Raw genomic sequence first — 21,063 nt, 5'->3', positions numbered from 1 at the left:
GCAGATGTAAGAGTGTTAAAAAACCCATCAGTGATAGATAATATTAATATTAATGGTGGCTTTAAATGCAACAAAACTAACTGTGTGTGTGTGTTGTGTAGAAATCGTGGACGGAAACGCCAAGATGACCCTGGGAATGATCTGGACCATCATCCTCCGCTTCGCCATCCAGGACATCTCTGTAGAAGGTATGATTCCCACGAACACGCTCAAAACTGGCAGAGGAGAGCTTTGCTAAAGGGCACTGAGGCAGCCCCCCTCCCAGATGGGTTTTTACAGGATTAATTAGCAAACGTAGATCTGCAGGAATGTTCAGTGTTTACACAGATGTGCAGGTTGAGGACGCGTTGGAGGGGGGGAACTAGAGTGGAAGTAATACACACACACACACACACACACACACACACACACACTCTCACACTCAGTTGGGTGAGTAGCAATGGAAAACAGTTGTGGCATAGATGCGTAGATGGCTGCACATTAAGACGCTGATGACGAGAAACCACGAGTGCTACAACCACTGTTTTAACTGATATTACTCACAGCATATGCCACAGTGTGTGACTCACAGTATAGTATCTTTTTACAGAGAAAAAAAGGCTGCATGATAATTTCAGTTCTGTTTTCATGACTGAGTAATCCGTCAATTATCATTTCCATTGATATATTAACCCTTTAGTCTGTAAAAAGTACAAAAAAGAAAAAACTCAAAGATATTCAGTTTACAATTATATAAAACTGAGAAAAGCATCAGTTAATAAAACTGAAACCAAAACCAGAAAATATTTGTCATTTTCACATTTTCTGACAATCAACTAATTGATTAATTGACTAATAATTTCAGCCTTAAACACTCAAACTCCAAACACTGAAAGGCTGCATCTACACTGCACCACTTCCAGTTTCCACAATGTTTTTGTATTCTTTATTTAGTGTTGATAAGTGTTAACGACTGAGTGAATCAATCATTTTCCCTCCTAACTGTAACGACTGTAGCAGCCAATTAAAACTGTATGTGTTGCATTAACTGCGGTGGGTGTGGGCCCAGAGCATTGTGAGTAATATTTTTCACTCTGCTTATTTATGACAGATAGTTTCCAGAGTTTTGTTCTGTCACATGTCGTAAACAACAACATCCACTGATTAGAATACAGCAGTTTAAATTTGGTGTGCTTCTAAACAGGCATTGAAGTATTCTTCTGTCTTCCTGTGCGTTCTTAATGGAATAAAAAATGATTCAAGCTCTCAGTGTGATGTGATGAAGAGGCATTTCTTCGTTGGCTAATATTAGACCTCTTCTCCTGTCCTGCTTCTTCTTTCTTCTCCTTTGTTCTGTCTCCTTCGTCCTCTTTCCCTCCTCACAGAGACCTCTGCTAAGGAGGGTCTTCTCTTGTGGTGCCAGAGGAAAACCGCTCCCTACAAGAATGTCAATGTGCAGAACTTCCACATTAGGTAAGTAATACACACACACACACACACACACACACACACACACACACACACACACACAGTCAACATTTTGCCAATTGTTAACACTTTTAAAGGCTAAAATTCTCTGCAATTCAATTGGCTTTTCCACCAGAATTCAATTTTTTGATGTTGGTCAGTGAAACTTGGCTAAAATGCAATTTTATGGTTAGCAATAGTCTGCAATAAACTTTCCTGTCATGATATCATCAGCTGCATGACGCATCTGACCAATGTTCAATGTTTTTTATTTTGTTGTTTTGCAGTCTGAGCCAATAAACACTCATACAACACACATCCATCCAATCTCAGTCATCATGTAGCCACACAGGGACACTCTGATGAGCAGATACAGTCTGAGCATGATTGAAATCTCGGTGCAGTCTAGCAATATTTTATATTCCTCAAGTGAAGTGCTGTCAATCTGTAGAAAAGTCGCCCCCTGGTGGAGGAATTGAATATAATGTTTTTTCATTCTCTAAATGAAAAAACGTGATTCTGGGCGATATATAATATTAAAAGTTTAAAAAATGGATGCTATAGAGTTATTTAAGTCGTGCGATGACAAGCTGCAAAACCAGTCTGGACAGAAAGTGAACCTCAAGTGGTCAACAAGATGAAGAATGAACTGCAAAGCTTTAACACATCTTCACATTATCTTTTAGTCCTGTTTCCTGTTTGTAATTTTCAGCATTTAAGCTCAGTGGAACTTTTTATTCAGTCCGAGGTTCAAAATGTTGTTGAGAATGAGTTGTAGTAGTTATGATAGTAGCTTGTAGAGAAGACAAACTTAGAAATCACAGACATAATTATGAGAGTGTTTAACTACGAGTTCAAACAGCTTAATGCATTATGTTTTCTCTCTTCTCTAACAGCTGGAAGGACGGCCTCGCCTTCAATGCTCTGATCCACAGACACAGACCCGAACTCATCGATTACGACAAGCTCAGAAAGGTAGACACAGATTCTTCAATTCCTATCAGCTGCACTCAAACATTCAATTTACTTATAAAGTCTCCAAATCATCAGTAAAGAAACCTAATCTGTTGACCACATGTGGTTTAGTTTATTCCACCAACTCTTATCACACGCTCTCTGTAACGTTACACTTGAACTAAACTCACCCTACTGGTATGTTTGATGTTTTCCGACTCTCTGATTGGTTGCGTAGGATGACCCAGTGACCAATCTGAACAATGCCTTCGAGGTGGCTGAGAAATACCTGGACATCCCCAAAATGTTGGACGCTGAAGGTAGGCCTGAAATTTATTATAAGATTTGTTTGTGTCATTCATTGTTATTGTGGAAATGTGTTGACTCTGTGTTGTGTTGTTTTTATTATTATTAAATTGTCTAAACTGCAAACTTTTTTCATTAACTGGCTGTATATACATGCACACAATAAGGTGACTGTTAATGATGTCAGTAGCCAGTAGTCTGAATTAGACTAAGCCGCTTATGTTATTTAAAAAAAAATATTGCAACTCCTGTTTTAATCTCATCTACATTAGTTTAGTGATCAGACTCCAGCTTTACTAAAAGCACTGAAACAGCTGTGATCCAGCCCTTGAATTGTGTTAAATTTGGTGTTGATGTAGACAAACTGTAAAGAAAGGCTTTTTTTTAACAAATCTCTCAACATCTCCTGAAAGTCACAGTTTAGATTATCATACCAATCTGAAAAACCTCATTAAATCCACGTGTTTATAGTGCATTCAACCTTAACTCCAACTCCACTAAATTTAAGAGCGGAGCAAGATAAGCTGGGCATAAAATCAAATTAACCAAAATTCAAATTATAACTCCATGCTGTCTGTAAATACCTGTATAATAACTTTACCTACTGTACTGACTCTTAGTGATTTTAATAAAAAATACACTGTGTCCTATCCTGACAGTCACTACCTTTACAGTCATGTTATTGAGGTGCATGTAAATGTAGCCATTGATCTCCAAATCCACTGTTGTACTTGTTCTGTCAGATGATAACCTGTCATCTTTAGGATCAATGGAGCCCCTCTCTTCCCCCCCTCACCCCTCTAAAATCTTGTGAATGAAACTGTCTGAATGAAACTGTTCTTGTAAATAGTCACTCTCTTTTACAAGTTTTTTTCCAGCAGACTTTTAATTTTGTTTGTTAGAAGGACCCTGTGAAGCTTTTACAACATCACTGGACACCAAAAATTTTAGTGCATTTTAATTAAAAAATGAAAATATCCTGAAAAGGCTACAAAAGATTTTCCAGTTTAACTTTTACTGACTGCTTCTTTGCAGCTCTGATGAAGGAGGAAGCGCCACCATCTTCATAATGCTTGTAGTAAACTGAAACAGTGTACAGTGTGTGTCTGACCCTTGTATGTACATTAATATCAGTTTTGTGTCCTCCTCTTCTTTATCAGTGTACTTTGCCTGGCTGTGCATCATGTGTTAGATCATCCTGTCTGTTAACAGCTCCAGCAGCTTGTTGAAGTGTGTCCATGTTTGCCAGCCTGTGTAATATGTTGAGTGTGTCCCTATGTGTCCTTTTGTTATAATCACATGTCCTCTGTCATGCCTGTACATGTTTGTCTTCATAACCACTGTCTCCCCCCCGCCTCTTCATAGATATTGTGAACACTGCTCGTCCAGATGAGAAAGCCATTATGACTTATGTGTCCAGTTTCTACCATGCCTTCTCTGGAGCGCAGAAGGTACCGTCTCGACCTTTAACCTCCTGTTACTAACACGTGCTCCTTCCTTTCCAAGCATGGCCTCGCTCTCTCTCGACAGTGCTGCTAAGCAGTGGACCGCGACAAGGACACGGGATCGGTTGGGACATAAACACACACATACACATAAATTCACAGACTCACACAGAAAACACAGATTCAAAAGAACTATGCCGGTGAAAGCAGTGCTGTCATTGGATGAGACTGCAGACTGTAGCTGATCTTTTAAGTGGTGTAATTCATAAAAATGAAAGTTATTTAGATAATGATAGACAGTATTTCTTTATTACAGTTGCTGCCATGAACAGCTGCAGTCAGAGCCTATGTTCTGTCCGCTTGATACAGATGTTAGTGAGGTTTTCTGTCTCTGCTTGCTTTTATTTTGAAGAGTTCTAGATTCCAGAAGACATAAAATGATTCACTGACTCACAGTAAATAAATAAATAAAGCAAAGATTAGAGCAGGGCATGGAGGGACCAGCAATCTGCAGGTTTTTATTTCAACTAAGAAGTCTCAAAGAAATCACCTGCTCAGATGAAAACCTGTGGATTGTATTAGAGGAGCATAAGTTAAATGTATGTCACTGTAAAAAGCACGTAGAATAAAATGTGATTCTGATGTGGAGGAAACATCATGAAGCTGTCAGGTCAATCTTAAACTCTTAAACTGTATTTACATTAAAGCATTTCATGAGAATTATGAAGGAGAATGAATTTTGCTCCTTTTAAATCATATTGAACTATATAATCAGGCCCACTATTTGTAATAATTAAGATTGCATTTGAAGAGCAGTGTTAATAAATAAAGATAGCTGCAGTTCTGAACTTGCATACTTGTTCTCATTCTACTTCCTGCATTATTTACACAAAATCGAGTGCAGAGACAGTTTTTATTTGTAACCAACTTCATTACAAACAAAATCTTGACATTTCCAGACTCAGTGCTTTCACCAGCATTACACTTTATTTATCTACGTCATCATTTATTTAGTCGTGTCTGCCTTAAGGGAAGAGTTTATTCAACATCTACTGGTTTTGGTTGTGGTTTAATTTGGATTACTCGGTCATGTGATAGTCATAACCATTAAATGTGAGTTTAGATCAAATTAGAGACTATTAAAAAAGTGAAAAAGTAGAATTACACAGACCAAAACCCAAAGATTTACAGAGCAAAGTAACAAATCCTCACAGTAGATAAACTGAAATTGGATTATTCTGGATTCTGGATTATTTGATAAATGACTCAAACAAATGATAGATTATAAAAAATGTTGATTCATTTTCTGTTAATCGACTCATCAGTTAATCAGCTTACCTGTAGTTATTTCCCTCCAAACCGACTATGCTGCATTTCACTGCAGGAACAGGACATTAGCCTTTTAGTTACAGACCTCAGTGTGGTTGTTTCTTGCAACCAGATGTGTTATTGCATCATTCTCGCCTGCCAAATAAACCAAACTAAACCAAAGCAGCCTACTACAGAGATTGAATAAACTGCTTAATTTAAGTGCAGCCAGACACTGAGTCTGTGATCACAGGTTTGAGGGTTATCTGTGTCTTTGTGTCCCAACCTGGACCTTGTGGCTCCATTGTCCCTCATCTCTCTTCAAGAAGACGCCTATCTCTACTAACCACCTTGCCCTCTCCCAGTCTCTTCACATCCCAAGCCCCTGGTGTCAGTGTGGAGCGTTTGCAGTGGTAACAGGTGGAAGCTTGAAGCTGTGGACGCCCATTCAACTCTCCCAAAACTGGCCTTGCTCTCACATCCTGCTGGGAGCAAGAATCATGTAGCTTTGGGTAGCTTTAGCTTCACTCTTTCTTCTCTCTCTCTTTATTTTTTTTACCTTCTCTGTCCTGCGGGTGCTGGGTGATGCGCAGACATCGTGGGTACGCTGAGGCCGGATGAGAAAGCCATTATGACCTATGTATCTTGCTTCTATCACGCCTTCTCTGGTGCTCAGAAGGTGAGCTCCTCACGCTTCAGACTCACATCAACACGCCTCTGCAGCAAATAAAAACAAAACACCACAAGGGTTCCCACTGGTCAAGATATGAGGTTTCAGAGCAATGTAGTTTATGTGTTTTAAACATGCAGGGAGGTGAGGTTTTGTTCCAGACAGTGAAAGAAAGGGGTTTAAATGTTCAAGGGTAAATAAATAAAGTAAATATCCCAAAATGGGTCAAATCACAGGAACATACAGGTATTGGAAGAAGGTTTTTATGCGTTATTTTATTTCTGCTCAGTGTAGCTAACTATAGAGGAAATCAGATTGTTTACAATTCCTCAACAATTGCAGTTTTGTGGTCGTGGTGACATTTCAACAAGCTTTACAGTTTTTGGAGTGTTTAGAAAGTCAGGACCACGATGGGAACCCTGCAAAATAAACACTTTCTGATGCTTCTGTTTCTGTGCTTTGGACATCGACCGTGTTCCCCGCCCCCTAAAAGTGATTAACTTTATGGTCTGGACTAGAATTCCCAAAGTCATGTTGGCACGTTGTGACCAGTAGAGCTTCTTCTGCTGAATAAATGCCATGTTATTACTTCAGTTAACTCTGCTCTGGGCGTTGTTAGTGTCAGTTTGCGATCTTTGGGTTTTTCACTGAGATCATGAATGTCCCAGCTGGATAACTGAAAGCGCGCTCCAGAATAGTTACAGCGATGTGTATTTCTCTAGTGGAAAACAATAAAACATGAAATATTATAGCACTGATGTGGTTTTGGGAAACCAGAACTGTTTTAGTTTATTACTGTGGGAAACACTGGTTGAGGTCACTCTAGTTTCTCTTCAGCTACAGTATTAACACTTTCCAACTCTAAATGTGTTTCAATGAATGTTTTTTTTTTTTTTCAATTTTTAAAAACATATTGTTTTATTCTATTCTGTTATTTGCTATATGGAATAAATTAGTTAAGTTTAAGCCCAAAGCGAAATATTTCAACCCCCAAGATGATGAATGCTTGTCCAGGAAGTCTTAAATCCACTTGTCAAAGTCTCTCTACTGTTCTTCTTTTATTCCAGTGGTACAGTAGTGTAATATCCTAGGCAGACCCACTGACGTGGACTACAGCGCTACATGAACCTGTAACTTGATGTACTGTATGGATTGACTCCTGAGTTGTGACAGGAGATGCATGGAGTTTTAAAACAGTGACTCTGGCACATTGAACTAACCATCAACAGCTGAAAGCATGTTTTTATTTAGTCATAAAAGGCTGTTGGTTTTAGTGTTTTTTAATCTTTTTTGCACTCTTAAGTAATGTGTGCCTTTTTAAAAACAAAAACAAAAAATGATATGAGCCTGGCCTTGTGCTTACATTTATTCCAGTTCACTGCTTGTGTGTGGAGTGTGCTAGCACAAATTAAGAGAGTAAAAACTTGTCATTATGACAGTTATAATAAAATGAAAAGCCCATGTTGAGCTACTAATAAGAAATAATGTACACTTATGTTAGGTTTATCTTTTTAGTGACTTTAATTTGCAGCATTTTGTTTTAAAAATGTAAACACAGTGAATGTTCTCACTAAGCTTTAGGCACGGTGAGTGGACTCTGTGGCACAGTGTTTTTATCCAATCACTGTGAGCACTACTCATCACCCTGTTTCTTGATAGGCTGAGACAGCCGCCAATCGTATCTGCAAAGTGCTGGCTGTCAACCAGGAGAACGAGCACCTGATGGAGGACTACGAGAAACTGGCCAGTGATGTGAGTACAAAACAGATTAACAGTCTTTCAGCATGTTTACACCATTGCATTTTAGGTTCTGGTGCTCCATATATTAATTTAACTGACCATTACAGTACATTACATAATCTAAGTGTCAGATGATCCTTGGCCTACATTTTCCAGGGCTAACAACTTGATTATTTTCCTGACTGTTTTCTCCTCCTCTTTGCCTCTCCCTCCAGCTGCTGGAGTGGATCCGTCGAACTATCCCCTGGCTGGAGAACCGAACCCCAGAGAAAACCATGGCTGAGATGCAGCAGAAACTGGAGGACTTCAGAGACTACCGCCGTGTCCACAAACCACCCAAGGTTCAGAATAACTTCTGCAGTGCTTTCTGTTCCCAAAAATATGCAGGGCAATGTTGGAAAATAGTTGTTAACTTCTGTTTTGTGGTTAGCCTGGAGCTATGTTGGGATTTATTCCCTGATAGTGCGTTTCAGTGTGTTTTATATATCTGTACACTATCACTGAACCAACTTGTGTTCCTGTGTGCAGGTCCAGGAGAAATGTCAGCTGGAGATCAACTTCAACACTCTGCAGACTAAACTGAGACTCAGCAATAGACCTGCCTTCATGCCATCAGAGGGACGCATGGTTTCTGTAAGTATGCAGACATAATTCATATAGCATACGCTAAGATAATAAAACATGCAAATACGTTTCCAGCAAAAAATCACTGCGCATCCACATCCACTCACTTCCATTGTACTCCTTCAAATTTATGAGAAATAAACTGATGATAGAAAAGGTAGAACAGAAGTGAGTGTATGTGGATGAGCAGCGATTGACGTAGGATCAGAAAAATTCAGAGTATTAAATGTGTGTCCTAAGATTCAGAAAGTTGCCTTTTATTGTCAAATACTGAAATAAAATAGCCTTGGACAGCTTCAAGTGAATCTTTTCCTGAACTACACAGGCAAATAAACTGGTACCATAATGTAACTTATAATGAAGGGTTTGTATCAGTGATTTCTGTCGGTTGCCCTCAGGACATTAATGGAGCGTGGCACACTCTGGAGGGAGCAGAAAAGGGCTACGAGGAGTGGCTTCTCAACGAGATCAGACGTCTGGAGAGACTTGATCACCTGGCTGAGAAATTCCGTCAGAAGGCGGCCATCCATGAATCCTGGACTGATGGTATATAAATGTTTTCACACAAACATGCACAGATATTTATACAGGATGAACATTGTGTTGAATTGTGTGTCTATGGTTTGCAAAAATCCCGCCTCAATTTCAAGATGAGAATGCTTAAACAGTCCTCAACATCATTTAACTGCACTTTATTGTTAATGTTAAGTCAATAAATCAGTAAATATAGATCTTAATTTTATGTACTTAATAACTCTATGGAAATGGCAGGTATTAGAAATCCTTTTAACATTTCCCACACTGTTAAAGCACAAAGTAGACTTATAATCATAGTTGAATGTGATCAGGTTGAATGTGATTAAAAGGTATTTTTAAATGTGTGTACATGCAGGTAAGGAAGCCATGCTGACCCAGAAAGACTACGAGACCGCCTCCCTGTCAGAAGTCAAGGCGTTACTACGGAAACACGAGGCCTTCGAGAGCGACCTGGCAGCCCATCAGGACAGAGTGGAGCAGATCGCCGCCATTGCACAAGAACTGAAGTAAGGAGGGAAGAGATGTGGAGAGATGTGGAGTAATGAACAATCTGTGAACCTGAAAGGTCAAAAACCCACAGCAGGTCACACGTAGACATTCCAGGACATGTCAAGAATGTGCACACTGTATAGCACATAGAGTACATTCACTTCAAGTTTTGGAGCTTTGACTATGTTTATCATAGACATCCAACATGATAACAGAAATCAGAAAAAGCATCATATGTCATCTTTAAAACCAAAGAAAATAACAACACTAGAAAGTTTTCTGATTGTCAAGTTGGCTTATTTTCACATGAAACCTGAAATCCTGATGGACTCACAAAAGGCCAAATGGAATAAATTAGATAAAAGTCACTTTTCTCTTTTTTTGCTTTCTTGGCAACAAATTCAGCAGGTAAGCTCTTGGATAGAACATCATTTTTTAAATTCATAGAGAAGCAAATCCTAAAGAACCTGCCAGAGACACTTATGTACACAGATAGATCTTGATTTTCTCTTTAAAAAGCTTCCCTCACCCAATGCCACAGCGATCATTAGCGCAGCCGCACCAGTCAAACGCTCCCTGCTTGTTAATAGATCATGTCTGTTATTTAGTTATGCATCAGAGATTAATTCTGCGCTTCTCTTTGCTGCACGTTTTTTACAGCGAGCTGGACTACTACGACTCTCCCAGCGTCAACGCTCGCTGTCAGAAGATCTGCGATCAGTGGGACAGCCTGGGAGCCCTCACCCAGAGCCGCAGGGAGTCACTGGAGGTATGACTGATGAATCATGTCATATCATATGAGTGTGTGATACAGTAACTGGGTCTCTGATCAACCTCATGGTTTAATTAAATGACTCATGATATCAGAGTTTATGTTAAGAATCCTGACTAACTCTCTGTCTGTCTTATTGCCAACAGAGGACAGAGAAGCAGCTGGAGTCGATAGATGAGCTCTACCTGGAATACGCCAAGAGGGCGGCACCCTTCAACAACTGGATGGAGGGAGCTATGGAGGACCTGCAGGACATGTTCATTGTCCACAACATTGAGGAGATCCAGGTAACTGCACAGTGTGGGGGTGTGGTACAGATAAGTGCAACACATGAAACTAAATATAAGAATACAGGATAAGATATTGCAGACATCCAGAAAAATGCCAAAGATTTACTGAAGACATTTGAAGTTTGCAGCACTGGAGAACAAAATCAACTATTTATAATAATAGTAAACAGACTTTTTTTCTGGAATGATGTAAAACCAAACATTTCCTTCCTGTCTCAGGGTCTGATCACAGCTCACGAGCAGTTCAAGTCAACCCTGCCAGACGCCAACAAGGAGCGAGAGGCCATCCAGGCCATCCAGGCTGAGGTGCAGAAGATCGCCCAGTACAACGGTATCAAGCTGAGTGGAACCAACCCCTACACCACCATCACACCTCAGAGCATCGACAACAAATGGGAACAGGTAGACTAACTGCAGCCTGAGTTTAGTAATGACCTAATTATCACCTCCTTGAGTTTGAAAATCACAGATGTTGCTCTCCGATTTTAGTTTTTTGTTAGCTGTGAAGACACGATTGCTGCTCTGTTATTTGAAATGTCTCTCTTCTACCCTTTTTGAGTGGAAGCCTGCTATTATGAGTTTAAAGGCGAAACACTTTCAGTTCAATGACCGCAGAGCAGTAAACCAATAATAGAAGCACTAGATACAGGTCTATTTTTTCACAATTGTTAGCCTCTTCCAAAGTGTACATTTGGGAACTATAAACAGGAACTCTCATATTTATTTAGAGGTGATGTAATTACTTTTATTCTGATCATTGGTCAGATTTATTTGAACAGAACAGAACATTTGCCCACGTAAAAGCAGCAAGATACAGAGCCACTGAGGACCTCTGATGTGGCCTCCGGGGGCTGCATGACTTAATGACTGTCTCCAGCTGGTGTTTTGTGTGTAGGTGCATCTACATGTGCTTTCTGTTACAGTTGAGAGTGTTTCTATTGACTTTGTGTGTGTGTGTGTGTGTTTGCAGGCACAGCAGCTGGTGCCCCAGCGTGACCAGGCCCTTCAGGAAGAGCTTTCCAAGCAGCAGTCCAACGACCATCTGAGACGCAAGTTCGCCACTCAGGCTAACATGGTCGGCCCCTGGATACAGACCAAGATGGAGGTAATGGATTAGGCTATGCGGTCACTCTCATCGCTGTGTTAAAGCGGTTCATCTTTGCTCAGCTGCTTGTGGTTTGTCACAGTTGTCAGGCCAACATTGTAAAACAGTGAGCTCACCAGGCCGAGAGTCGACAGGGTTTAAGAGTTTTTGCTGATAGGAATGTTATTAACCACGCTTAGAGTTCATACCAGTATAAGTGCACTTCAGAGTTATGGGTGGATGACATGATTTCTTTACAAATATACATGACAGTACAAGTAGACCAAACATTGTGAAACTCTGGCCAGCAAGATTGTGGCCACTAATGTTGTTTATGTTAAGCTGAAGTATGTTGCATTGTGATTTGAATTGTGTATGTGTGTTTGTGTTTGCAGGAAATTGGCAGGATATCCATTGAGATGAACGGCACTCTGGAGGACCAGCTGACCAACCTGAGGGAGTACGAGCAGAGCATCATTGAGTACAAGCCCAACATCGACCAGCTGGAGGGAGACCATCAGCTCATCCAGGAGGCCCTCATCTTTGACAACAAATACACTGCCTACACAATGGAGGTAAAACACACATACACACACACATCTAAAAGTTTGATAATAAATCTGGTCAATCACACATAGTTTTACTCATACATGGTGTTCTTGTAGATTTTAAATTGAAATGAATGGTTAAGCACATAAAAGTAGCTTGTTTTTTGTATAATAACGTCTGTTTATCTGCTTTAAACTGAAGTCAATGCAACTCCAGTAAAGTCTATTAAAGAGAATGGAAAACCACCATTTAGCTTTTTATTGAAGGGGAATACATGTAGAAAAGTGGGTAATTAAATGTAAATAGATGCAGTTGCAATCAGCTATAAATTCTGTTTAATTCTGACAGATTATTTTGTCTATACACACAAATGTAATCCTCTTCTTTCATAATACATTGGAGACTCTAAAAAAAACCCCACAAGTATTCACTATTTCTGTATTCTCCATTCTCTCTCTCTCTCTCCCCCCCTTTGTTTGTCCCCCCCGCAGCACCTCCGTGTGGGCTGGGAGCAGCTGCTCACCACCATCGCCAGAACCATCAATGAGATTGAGAACCAGATCCTGACACGTGACGCCAAGGGCATCAGCCAGGAGCAGCTCCACGAGTACCGTGCCTCCTTCAACCACTTCGACAAGGTCAGGGGTCCGAGCTCAGGGGTCATAGCTTACTTACTACACTTGTTTAGCACTTTTTTATATACATTCTATGCCTCAGTGTTAAATCTACTGGCAGGTGTATCGGTACTTGGATTAGTAGCTAATTCAATTTTTTAAAACCTTTCTTTGAACTTGCATTACATACACGAACACATGCAAAGTGGGATGTCATGAATTAATTCCCTTTTTAGTTACAATCTTAAGAGTCATAATAAGATGCAGAAAAATATTTAATTTATCCTTTTTATATTTATATTCCAAAATGAACTTGCTCATACAGAGGAGTGAATAGATATGGTAGTTGTATGTGTTAGTGCTTTGTATGTACTGTACGTGATTCAACTTATTGGCACATGCACATAGACAAGACATATCCATAATGATGTACACACAAGAACACACACACACAAGACCCAACTTTAGCCCTCAACCCAAATATGTGTTATTTATGCAATGTACTCTTCAGTCAATGACATTTCTCTAATATTACTTTACAGTACATTATATATTTATGTTAATGAATTGTTATATATATCAAGAATGTTAATTGTTAAATTAGTTTGACTTGACATTTTGTATTTTTGTTTTAATGTAAAGATAGTCTTTTCTAGATGTTAATGTACAACATGAATGTTTAGACTTTAGGAGGGGGTGAGAGAGGAGCTAAACGTGTGAGTATTCATTCTGATATTCAAACACAGGCAAGCGCGTTATGAGGTGTTAACAGTGAAAGCAGAACAAATACTAGACTTGTGTTGCAGTTTTATTGGGAATATATCCAGATACAAGATGTTAGCATAGAGCACAGAAGAGTTGAGCAAATAGCAGATATTTCAGTTTTCAAGTTTACTGGTTTTTATTGTAGCTGAGGGCAAAGAGTGAGGAGAACAGGAGTAAAACACTGCAGTAGTGTTCGTTGTTGTTATTTAAGATGAAGGGATACAGTAAAATATAACATTTTGTGTTGTGGATCTGTTGTTGGAGGTTATGCTTTGACGTCTGCGCTTTTATTTTTTTTTGTTTTTTGTCTAGAGGAATTTCTCCACATATATTCTGAGAGGATAATTCATTTCATCTTGATGTTAATGGCTGTCAGGAAAGTTAATTCAATTTCAGTGTGTAATGTCGCTGGGTCAAACTTGAGCTTACCTCAGTATGTCACCAAATGTGTGTCTTTTGGTGGTTGTTGTCAAAACTGATAATTTATAGACCTTGAACCACGTCAGGATGAGGACACCACCATCAATTACCATCTTACACCACTATATGAGTGTGTGTGTGTGTGTGTTTGTGTTTCACTCTGTCATTGATTCATGCTGTTGTCTGACATGATGATGATGATGATTCATAAACACTCAAGGACTCTGCCACACTCTCTGTGGGCACTTAGGCATTCAGCTGTGCTCCACTCTGTGTGAAACTTGTCTTTTCTTTTCACATCACTGTGTCTGACTGCACAACGCAATCAGAGTTCATTTACAACTTGCAAGAACTTGTGAATTTTAGATTCTGCCTCACAGATCCTACACAGATCCTACACATTCATTTTATTCATTTTCAAAGAAGCATAAGGAAAGTTATTATAATAAACTCTTTTCAATAGTTGACACGCCACCTTCTCCAAGTATTTCATACTTTAAACTCTCAATCTTCCAAAAGCTGAATGTAGCTCATATTATTATTCATAAAATCATTTTAGCGCCTTTTTAAAAATATAACTCTCCACTTATAACCCAAGATATGTTTCATGCAGACACACGTGTATGTTTTGGAAAAGTGATCGATTATTTGAGTGTGTGGGATCTTCACAGGTCAAGTTGAGTTGTGTGTTTGTGTCGACATCATCTAAACATCCATGTCTGTCTGTCTGCCATCTGTCTGTCCCCTCTGTCCTTCACGTCCTCCTGTTTTCCCCTTGCATGCCATGGATCATATGGTCACCCATCCACCACCACCACCACCACCACCATCCCATATTGGTTTATCCTCATGACGTGGCGCTCTGTCATTGGGTGTTTGGCCAATCTCAGGACCACAGCGGGGCCCTGATGGCCGAGGAGTTCAAGGCCTGTTTGATCAGTCTGGGCTACGATGTGGAGAACGACAAGCAGGTAGGAGCCCCAGGACAGGTCGGAGGGAAAGGGTCAGTGTTCATCAGGCCTCTGAGCAGGAGAGCAGAGCGGAGAACACTGCCAGTTCATTATTCATTAGTTCATGTAGATTATGGAATATAAAATAAAGATATTTGATGAAAAAAGTCAAAAGTCTGGCATGGGCTTAATTGGTACCATGACACCATTTAAGCCCATGTGTGCTCCAAATAAGCCCACATCATGATTTATCTACAAAATATAAAAAATATATTGTTTTCAAAGAATTAAAAACAGCAATATATGTAATCAGTAACATGTTAAATATTAAAAAACTGAGGAAAAAACCCTCATGAGCAAGAAAGATAGATAGATAGATAGATAGATAGATAGATAGATAGATAGATAGAGTACTTTTATTGTCATTCTGCCCATAAGACATGAAAAGAACGAAATGCGGAACTCAGGTCTTCAATACAATAAGATACCAGCAATAGGACAGTAGCAGTATCTAGGATGAAGTGCAGCAGTTAGAATAGGAGTATGACTTCTGTTTCCTGCTTTATTTGGGTTATGGATCACTTCCTTTATCGTGTTTTCTACTGTAGTTTAGATAAACTTAGTAATCCAATCTGTGGTGATGACATAATCAAACACGTAACTGGTCAGTGATGAGCCAGCACTCCTGCTCTGAGGCTCGTTTTAGGATCCGGGGTCAGGCAGGATTCACTCCGTCAGCATGGAGGGGGCAGAGAGAGAGATGTCACTTCCCTGTTTGTCCATTGGGGGTCTCTGTTGCTTTGTGCTGCTTCAGCTTCAACTTGCTCCCTCTCACTCTCTGAACAAAGCTCGTCTTCGTCTGTCTGTCTGTCAGGTTTTTGCTTTGCTCTGATACTCTCTGTTAACTGTTTGTGCTTTTTATCTGTTTTTTTTCTATTTTTCACCTCCCCAAACAAACTCACCTCCTTCTATATCTGTTTCACATCTGTATTTCTGTTCATCGCTTCTTCCCTTTGCTCCTTTCTTTTTCATCTTGTATATTATCATCCCCTCTTTTGCCACCTCCCTCCCCTGTGGCCTTTGCTGTGCTGGGTGGCCCCACAGAAGCGATCAGGACAGATGGTTGCAGAGGATTTCCGGGCTCTGCTCATTTCTACAGGATACAGCCTGGTACTGCTGCAGACATGATGTTCTCACAGGGTGTCTGCAGGTCACAGCATTTCAGTTTCACTTAGTTTGATCAAATTTGTCCTGAAACAACTAAAATATGGCAAAATTTGACATATTTTGAATGAGGATAGGATACATGTAATCCTTACATACTGTTCATGTTCAGCTGTTTCACAATATCTCCTCATAATAAGTCTATACATAATTTTGCAACCTCAAATCATTCATGAATACCTCTTCAGTCATGAATAAACTGGTGATTGATCCTTAATGAAGCTTTCAGGGAGCAGAGAGTGTATATTCTATAGTTTTTACACTTTTTGTTGATGGAGAAAAAATATTTACAGTCACTTCATAGAAATGACACTGGAGAACAAAAAACCCTTTCAATGAATGATATTAAATGTGAATAAACAGTATTTCTTAATTGGGTTTTTTGGTTTGGGTTTTTTTTTAAATAAATGAGCCAAACACTCAATAAAAATGTGTTTCAGCTTCACAAAAACATGTTTTTTTCTTCTCTCAAATGTTAAAAAAGGGTCAAATTAGACCCTGAACAGTGTGTAAGGGTTAAATCAGATCTAATGTGAAACTGTAGTGAAAGTGGTTTCTTAGACTAAGCTTTGATCTGATATTTCTTCATTTCAATTATATTATTATTAATATTACTATTATGATAATGTCAGAGTGTGTTTGTAGGTGTAGTTCAGGTTTTAACATTTTATGTATTAAGTTTGTCCAATAGGAAAAAAGATTTAGCAGAGAAGTTTTATTTTCCTCAAAAGAAGAAATCAGTGCTGAATTAAAATAAGGACTGTTCTTTTTGTAAATAACAATGATAATAATTTAAAAAAAACACCACTTTGACTTTGATATTTCTGTGTTAGACTCTGACCTGCAGACTACCTGCTCTCTCCCTGTTGCTAACACTGCCCGTCTGATTTCTTGTCACCTTTCTGTGTCGCTGTTGTTCTCTCTGCACTTCTGCTCTAGTGTGTGACAGGCTAGTAACTGCAAGAAAAAATGTGATTTGTCATCTTATTTCATGCAACTTATATATGTGTGTCCTCAATAGTCTCATCTGTCTGTGTTACCTAGTGATCATTTTATATCTGTGTATGCATGTTACAGTAGTGTGGGACTACCGTCTCATTATTGGCTCAGTGTATGTTGTGGTGATCCAGATGTTTTCTGTCTTTGTCCTCCTACTGACTCTGTGTGTGTGTGTGTGTGTGTGTAAGTGTGTCTCTTCTGGGTTAACCTGTTGTTTTTTCGGTTGCCAGGGTGATGCTGAGTTTGCTCGCATCATGGGCATAGTTGACCCCAACAACAGTGGTGCCGTCACCTTCCAGGCCTTCATCGACTTCATGTCCAGGGAAACGACCGACACGGATACCGCAGACCAGGTCATCGCCTCCTTCAAGATCCTGGCCGGGGATAAGGTGTGTGTGTGTGTGTGTGTGTGTGTGTGTGTGTGTCTTTTAAGATAACCAGTGTTGTGAGGACATTTTGGTCAGTTCTCACAACACAGAAAAAGGACAATTTGAGGGTTAAAATGTGGTTTTAAGGTTACAGTAGGGTTTAGACATTTAGTTATGATGGCTAAGGTTGGGGTAAAGAGCTATTATGTCAGTGAGTGTCCACACAAGTCTATAAAGACAAACGCATGTTTGTATCATATGTATTTTTGTTTTATTGTACAGAAATATAAGTTTAAGCCTCCAAAATGATTCCGTTTTCACAATGTGTGTGTCTTTGTGTCTTTTAGATGATCAATTTTAGTTGAAAACCGGTGTTGTGAGGACATTGATGTTAGGAGGACCAGCCAAAATGTCCTCACAACACAGAAAATTTGAGGACTTGGTTTAAGTTTAAGATTAGAATTGAGTTAATGTTCAGTTTAGTGTAAATGTTGGTTTTAGGCCTATAGTTATGATGGTTAAGGTGAGGGTTAGGGTTTGTCAGTGAGTGTTCTCACAAGGATATAAAGACAAACGTATGTGTGTATTGTATGTTTTTATGTTTTTTATTATGCAGAATTATGATTTTAAGCTTCCAAAATGATTCAGTTTCCACCATTTCAGCTGTGAAAAGGTTCAGTTTGAATCGGTCCTGTAAGAATGAGTCTTGTCAGGTGTAGCTTCAGCCATCAGCAAGTGAAACAGGAAGTTAATCACCCCCCCCTCTCTCTGTTTCCATCAGAACTACATCACTCCTGAGGAGCTGAGGAGAGAACTCCCCCCCGACCAGGCGGAGTACTGCATTGCCCGAATGGCGCCATACTCGGGTGCTGACGGCATCCCTGGAGCCCTCGACTACATGTCCTTCTCTACTGCCCTGTACGGAGAGAGCGACCTGTAAAGGAGCCGAGAGGAAGAAGAGGAGAGGCTGGACAGAGGAAGAGGAAGTGAGGGAGAGGAGGAAGAAGGGGGAGGGAGGTAGAGAGAGAGAGAGGTCTTCTACGTGGCGGAAATACGCCAGGAAATCGAGCATTTTTGGAAGAATTTGAGTGGTGGTTGTGAGGTGCCCCTGCGTGTGCCGGTTTTAGAAATCATCAGAAATTTGTAAGAGTCTTTGAGCTTGTTGATTTGAACTGTAGTTAGATTTGGCCTTTGCTGAATGTTTTTCCAGTTCCTGTATCACTTAAACAAATTGAGAGTAATCACGGTTAATTTGACGTAAAGGTGTTAATAAGAACAGGCATATCCAGGGGCAGCTGTGAAGACAGGGAACAGTTGCTCTGTAGTGCGGGTCTTTAACTTCACCCTCTCTGCCTTTGGGGGGTCAAACAGGGGAGGGAGAGGCATGGGGAGGGGGGGGGGGGGCACAAGCTAATCTGATACTTATGCTAATTTTTTGTTTATTTTATTATAATTTTTTCTTCTTGCCAGGGGGGTGGGGTTCAGGGTCTCGAATGCGCAGCGGGGGAGGGGAGGGGAGGGGGGTTGACGTGCCGCCCGGCGATGTTTGTGTATTAGATTAGATCCTAGAGAGATACAGTATATGCTGCGGGGGTCAGGGGAGTTGGGGGGGGAGGGGTGGAGTGGGGTGCTGACCAACCAGAGATAAAAATGACATATTTACCCATAATTCCCAATGTTGCTGGATAAGGCGACCTGTCTAACCTCAAGCTCTTTCCTCTTCCTGTCTTTGTTTATTTCTTTCTTTTTGTTTAGTTCCTGGAGCAGGTGGGTGGTGGGGTCGGGTCAGGTCAGGTGGGGATTTGGGGGGGTGTGTGGAAGGGTGGGGCTCAGCGCTGTACATACTTATTTTTTTCAGTGCGAAGAATGACACACACATACAGAGTCCCAGTCGTCGAGGATTACCGATCGCCGGCTTTCCAGTCGAGCGAAGTTGTGTGACGTTTATTAAAAAAGAAAAAGGAAAAAAAAAAGAAGATACAATATACCAATGAATAGTGACGCAGAGAGCGCAGTTTCACCAGTGGAGAGGTTGTTTTTTTTGTTTTTTTCTTTTAACAATTGAAAATAATCATAGAAAAAAATGGGTAACCATTAGGTTGAGGCTTGTGTACCTAAAAGGCCTTCTCCTGTATAAATCCCATGACAGGCCACACCATTATTATCCACAAATATCTGCTTCTGTGAAACTATTATCCTTCTGGGGCGGGCATCAGGTGCTTATTTAAATACAAAAAAAAGAAGAAAAAACTATACATTTATATGATAGCTAAGACTGCAGTAGTCAAAAGTTAGTTTAAAAAATTATATTCCTGATAACGCACACACATGCAGACATATACATGTCATGTCATTGGATGCATTTGATTGGCTGAATGAAGGTTCTGAGGAGTGTCCCGGGTGACTTTTTCCAAAAATTAAAAGGTGGAAGTCATAAAAAAAAAAAATGTGCCTGTTGGTGGCTACAGCCCTGTCCTTCTCTCTCTCTCTCTCTCTCTCTCTCTCTCTCTCTCTCTCTCTCTCTCTCTCTCTCTCTCTCTCTCACTCTCTCTCACTCTCACTCTCACTCTCACTCTCTCACTCTTTCCCTACTTTTCTCTCCCACTCCCTCTCCTCCTCTCTTCCCAATCCCTTCCCTCCATCCCTTCCCATTCATCTCTGAGGTAAGAGAAGGGAAAGAAAATTTGCTAAGGAAGGAGGGAAGGGAAGTGTCGGGGAGGGGTCTTTTTTTATGTAAAACATTCCATTACATGCAAAGAATAACTTTAAAAAAGAGGAAATTGTTCTGTAATTAAAAAAAAAAAAAAAAAAAAAATCTATGCAATCATAATGTGTTCAATATTCTTGGAGGAAAGTTGTGCGCATCAAATTGAGAACCAGAAATAGAGGATAACCGATTTCTCCAGTGTTTGTCGGTCATTGCAGGATGGAGGAGAGGAAAGGAGAAGAGAGGGGAGACAGAGGGACAGACAGGGGAAGGAACTGAGAAGAAAAGACTCGGACCAAAAGTTTCTTTTTTTTTCTTTCTCTTTGTTTTTTATCCCCTGCGAGGTTGGAGAGAAATGAACTCTGGAATTGTGATTTTTTTTTTTTTGTACTCTTTAATATCGAACCTTATCTGCTGTACTGGAAACTGCAACGCCTTCTGTCTCTAATGATAAGTGAGTTTCACAAAGCACACATAAAAGTTTCCTTACAAAATACGTCTGCTTGTCTCAATGTCTTTTTAAAAATGTTTTATTGTGTGTGTGTGTTACACTGTCGTAAATTAAACTATAGACTGGGAAAAAACAAAATGGTAGGACAGTAAAAAAGGTAAAAGATGGAATATTACTTATTCTACTTTTACACATTATTAATATTTAGTTTGAATTATTAATATATTCAATACAACTGTAATAACTTTAAGTGATCAAATAAAAACACACCAAGTTCATAAAATAGTCCATATAACAAACTGTTGGCACATAAATGAGAATTATTTAACAACGTGGTTGCTTTCCAACATT

At 39.8% G+C, this 21,063-nt stretch overlaps 1 protein-coding gene across 2 annotated transcripts in view; it reads left to right on the top strand.

The window, feature by feature from the left end:
• The window catches only part of actn4 (actinin, alpha 4), a 58,762-nt gene extending 39,830 nt beyond the window's left edge, over positions 1–18,932 (top strand). The window contains exons 4-22 of one of the 2 annotated variants that reach the window (XM_053320106.1): positions 102–188; positions 1,365–1,452; positions 2,343–2,421; positions 2,639–2,720; positions 6,053–6,138; positions 7,789–7,881; positions 8,085–8,210; positions 8,398–8,502; positions 8,892–9,039; positions 9,386–9,536; positions 10,180–10,288; positions 10,438–10,578; positions 10,801–10,983; positions 11,552–11,686; positions 12,061–12,240; positions 12,706–12,852; positions 14,904–14,984; positions 17,417–17,575; positions 18,336–18,932. In XM_053320106.1, the coding sequence (XP_053176081.1) occupies positions 102–188; positions 1,365–1,452; positions 2,343–2,421; positions 2,639–2,720; positions 6,053–6,138; positions 7,789–7,881; positions 8,085–8,210; positions 8,398–8,502; positions 8,892–9,039; positions 9,386–9,536; positions 10,180–10,288; positions 10,438–10,578; positions 10,801–10,983; positions 11,552–11,686; positions 12,061–12,240; positions 12,706–12,852; positions 14,904–14,984; positions 17,417–17,575; positions 18,336–18,494 (2,339 nt within the window). In that variant the 3' untranslated portion in view covers positions 18,495–18,932. Of the gene's footprint in view, positions 1–101; positions 189–1,364; positions 1,453–2,342; positions 2,422–2,638; positions 2,721–4,071; positions 4,158–6,052; positions 6,139–7,788; positions 7,882–8,084; positions 8,211–8,397; positions 8,503–8,891; positions 9,040–9,385; positions 9,537–10,179; positions 10,289–10,437; positions 10,579–10,800; positions 10,984–11,551; positions 11,687–12,060; positions 12,241–12,705; positions 12,853–14,903; positions 14,985–17,416; positions 17,576–18,335 lie in introns of both variants that reach the window. The other variant, XM_053320107.1, reaches the window with a different exon arrangement.
• Positions 18,933–21,063: the final 2,131 nt, after the last annotated feature.

Source organism: Scomber japonicus, chromosome 6, assembly GCF_027409825.1.
Source record: "Scomber japonicus isolate fScoJap1 chromosome 6, fScoJap1.pri, whole genome shotgun sequence".
Lineage (NCBI taxonomy): Eukaryota > Metazoa > Chordata > Actinopteri > Scombriformes > Scombridae > Scomber > Scomber japonicus.
This window is presented reverse-complemented; position numbering and strand designations above follow the sequence as displayed.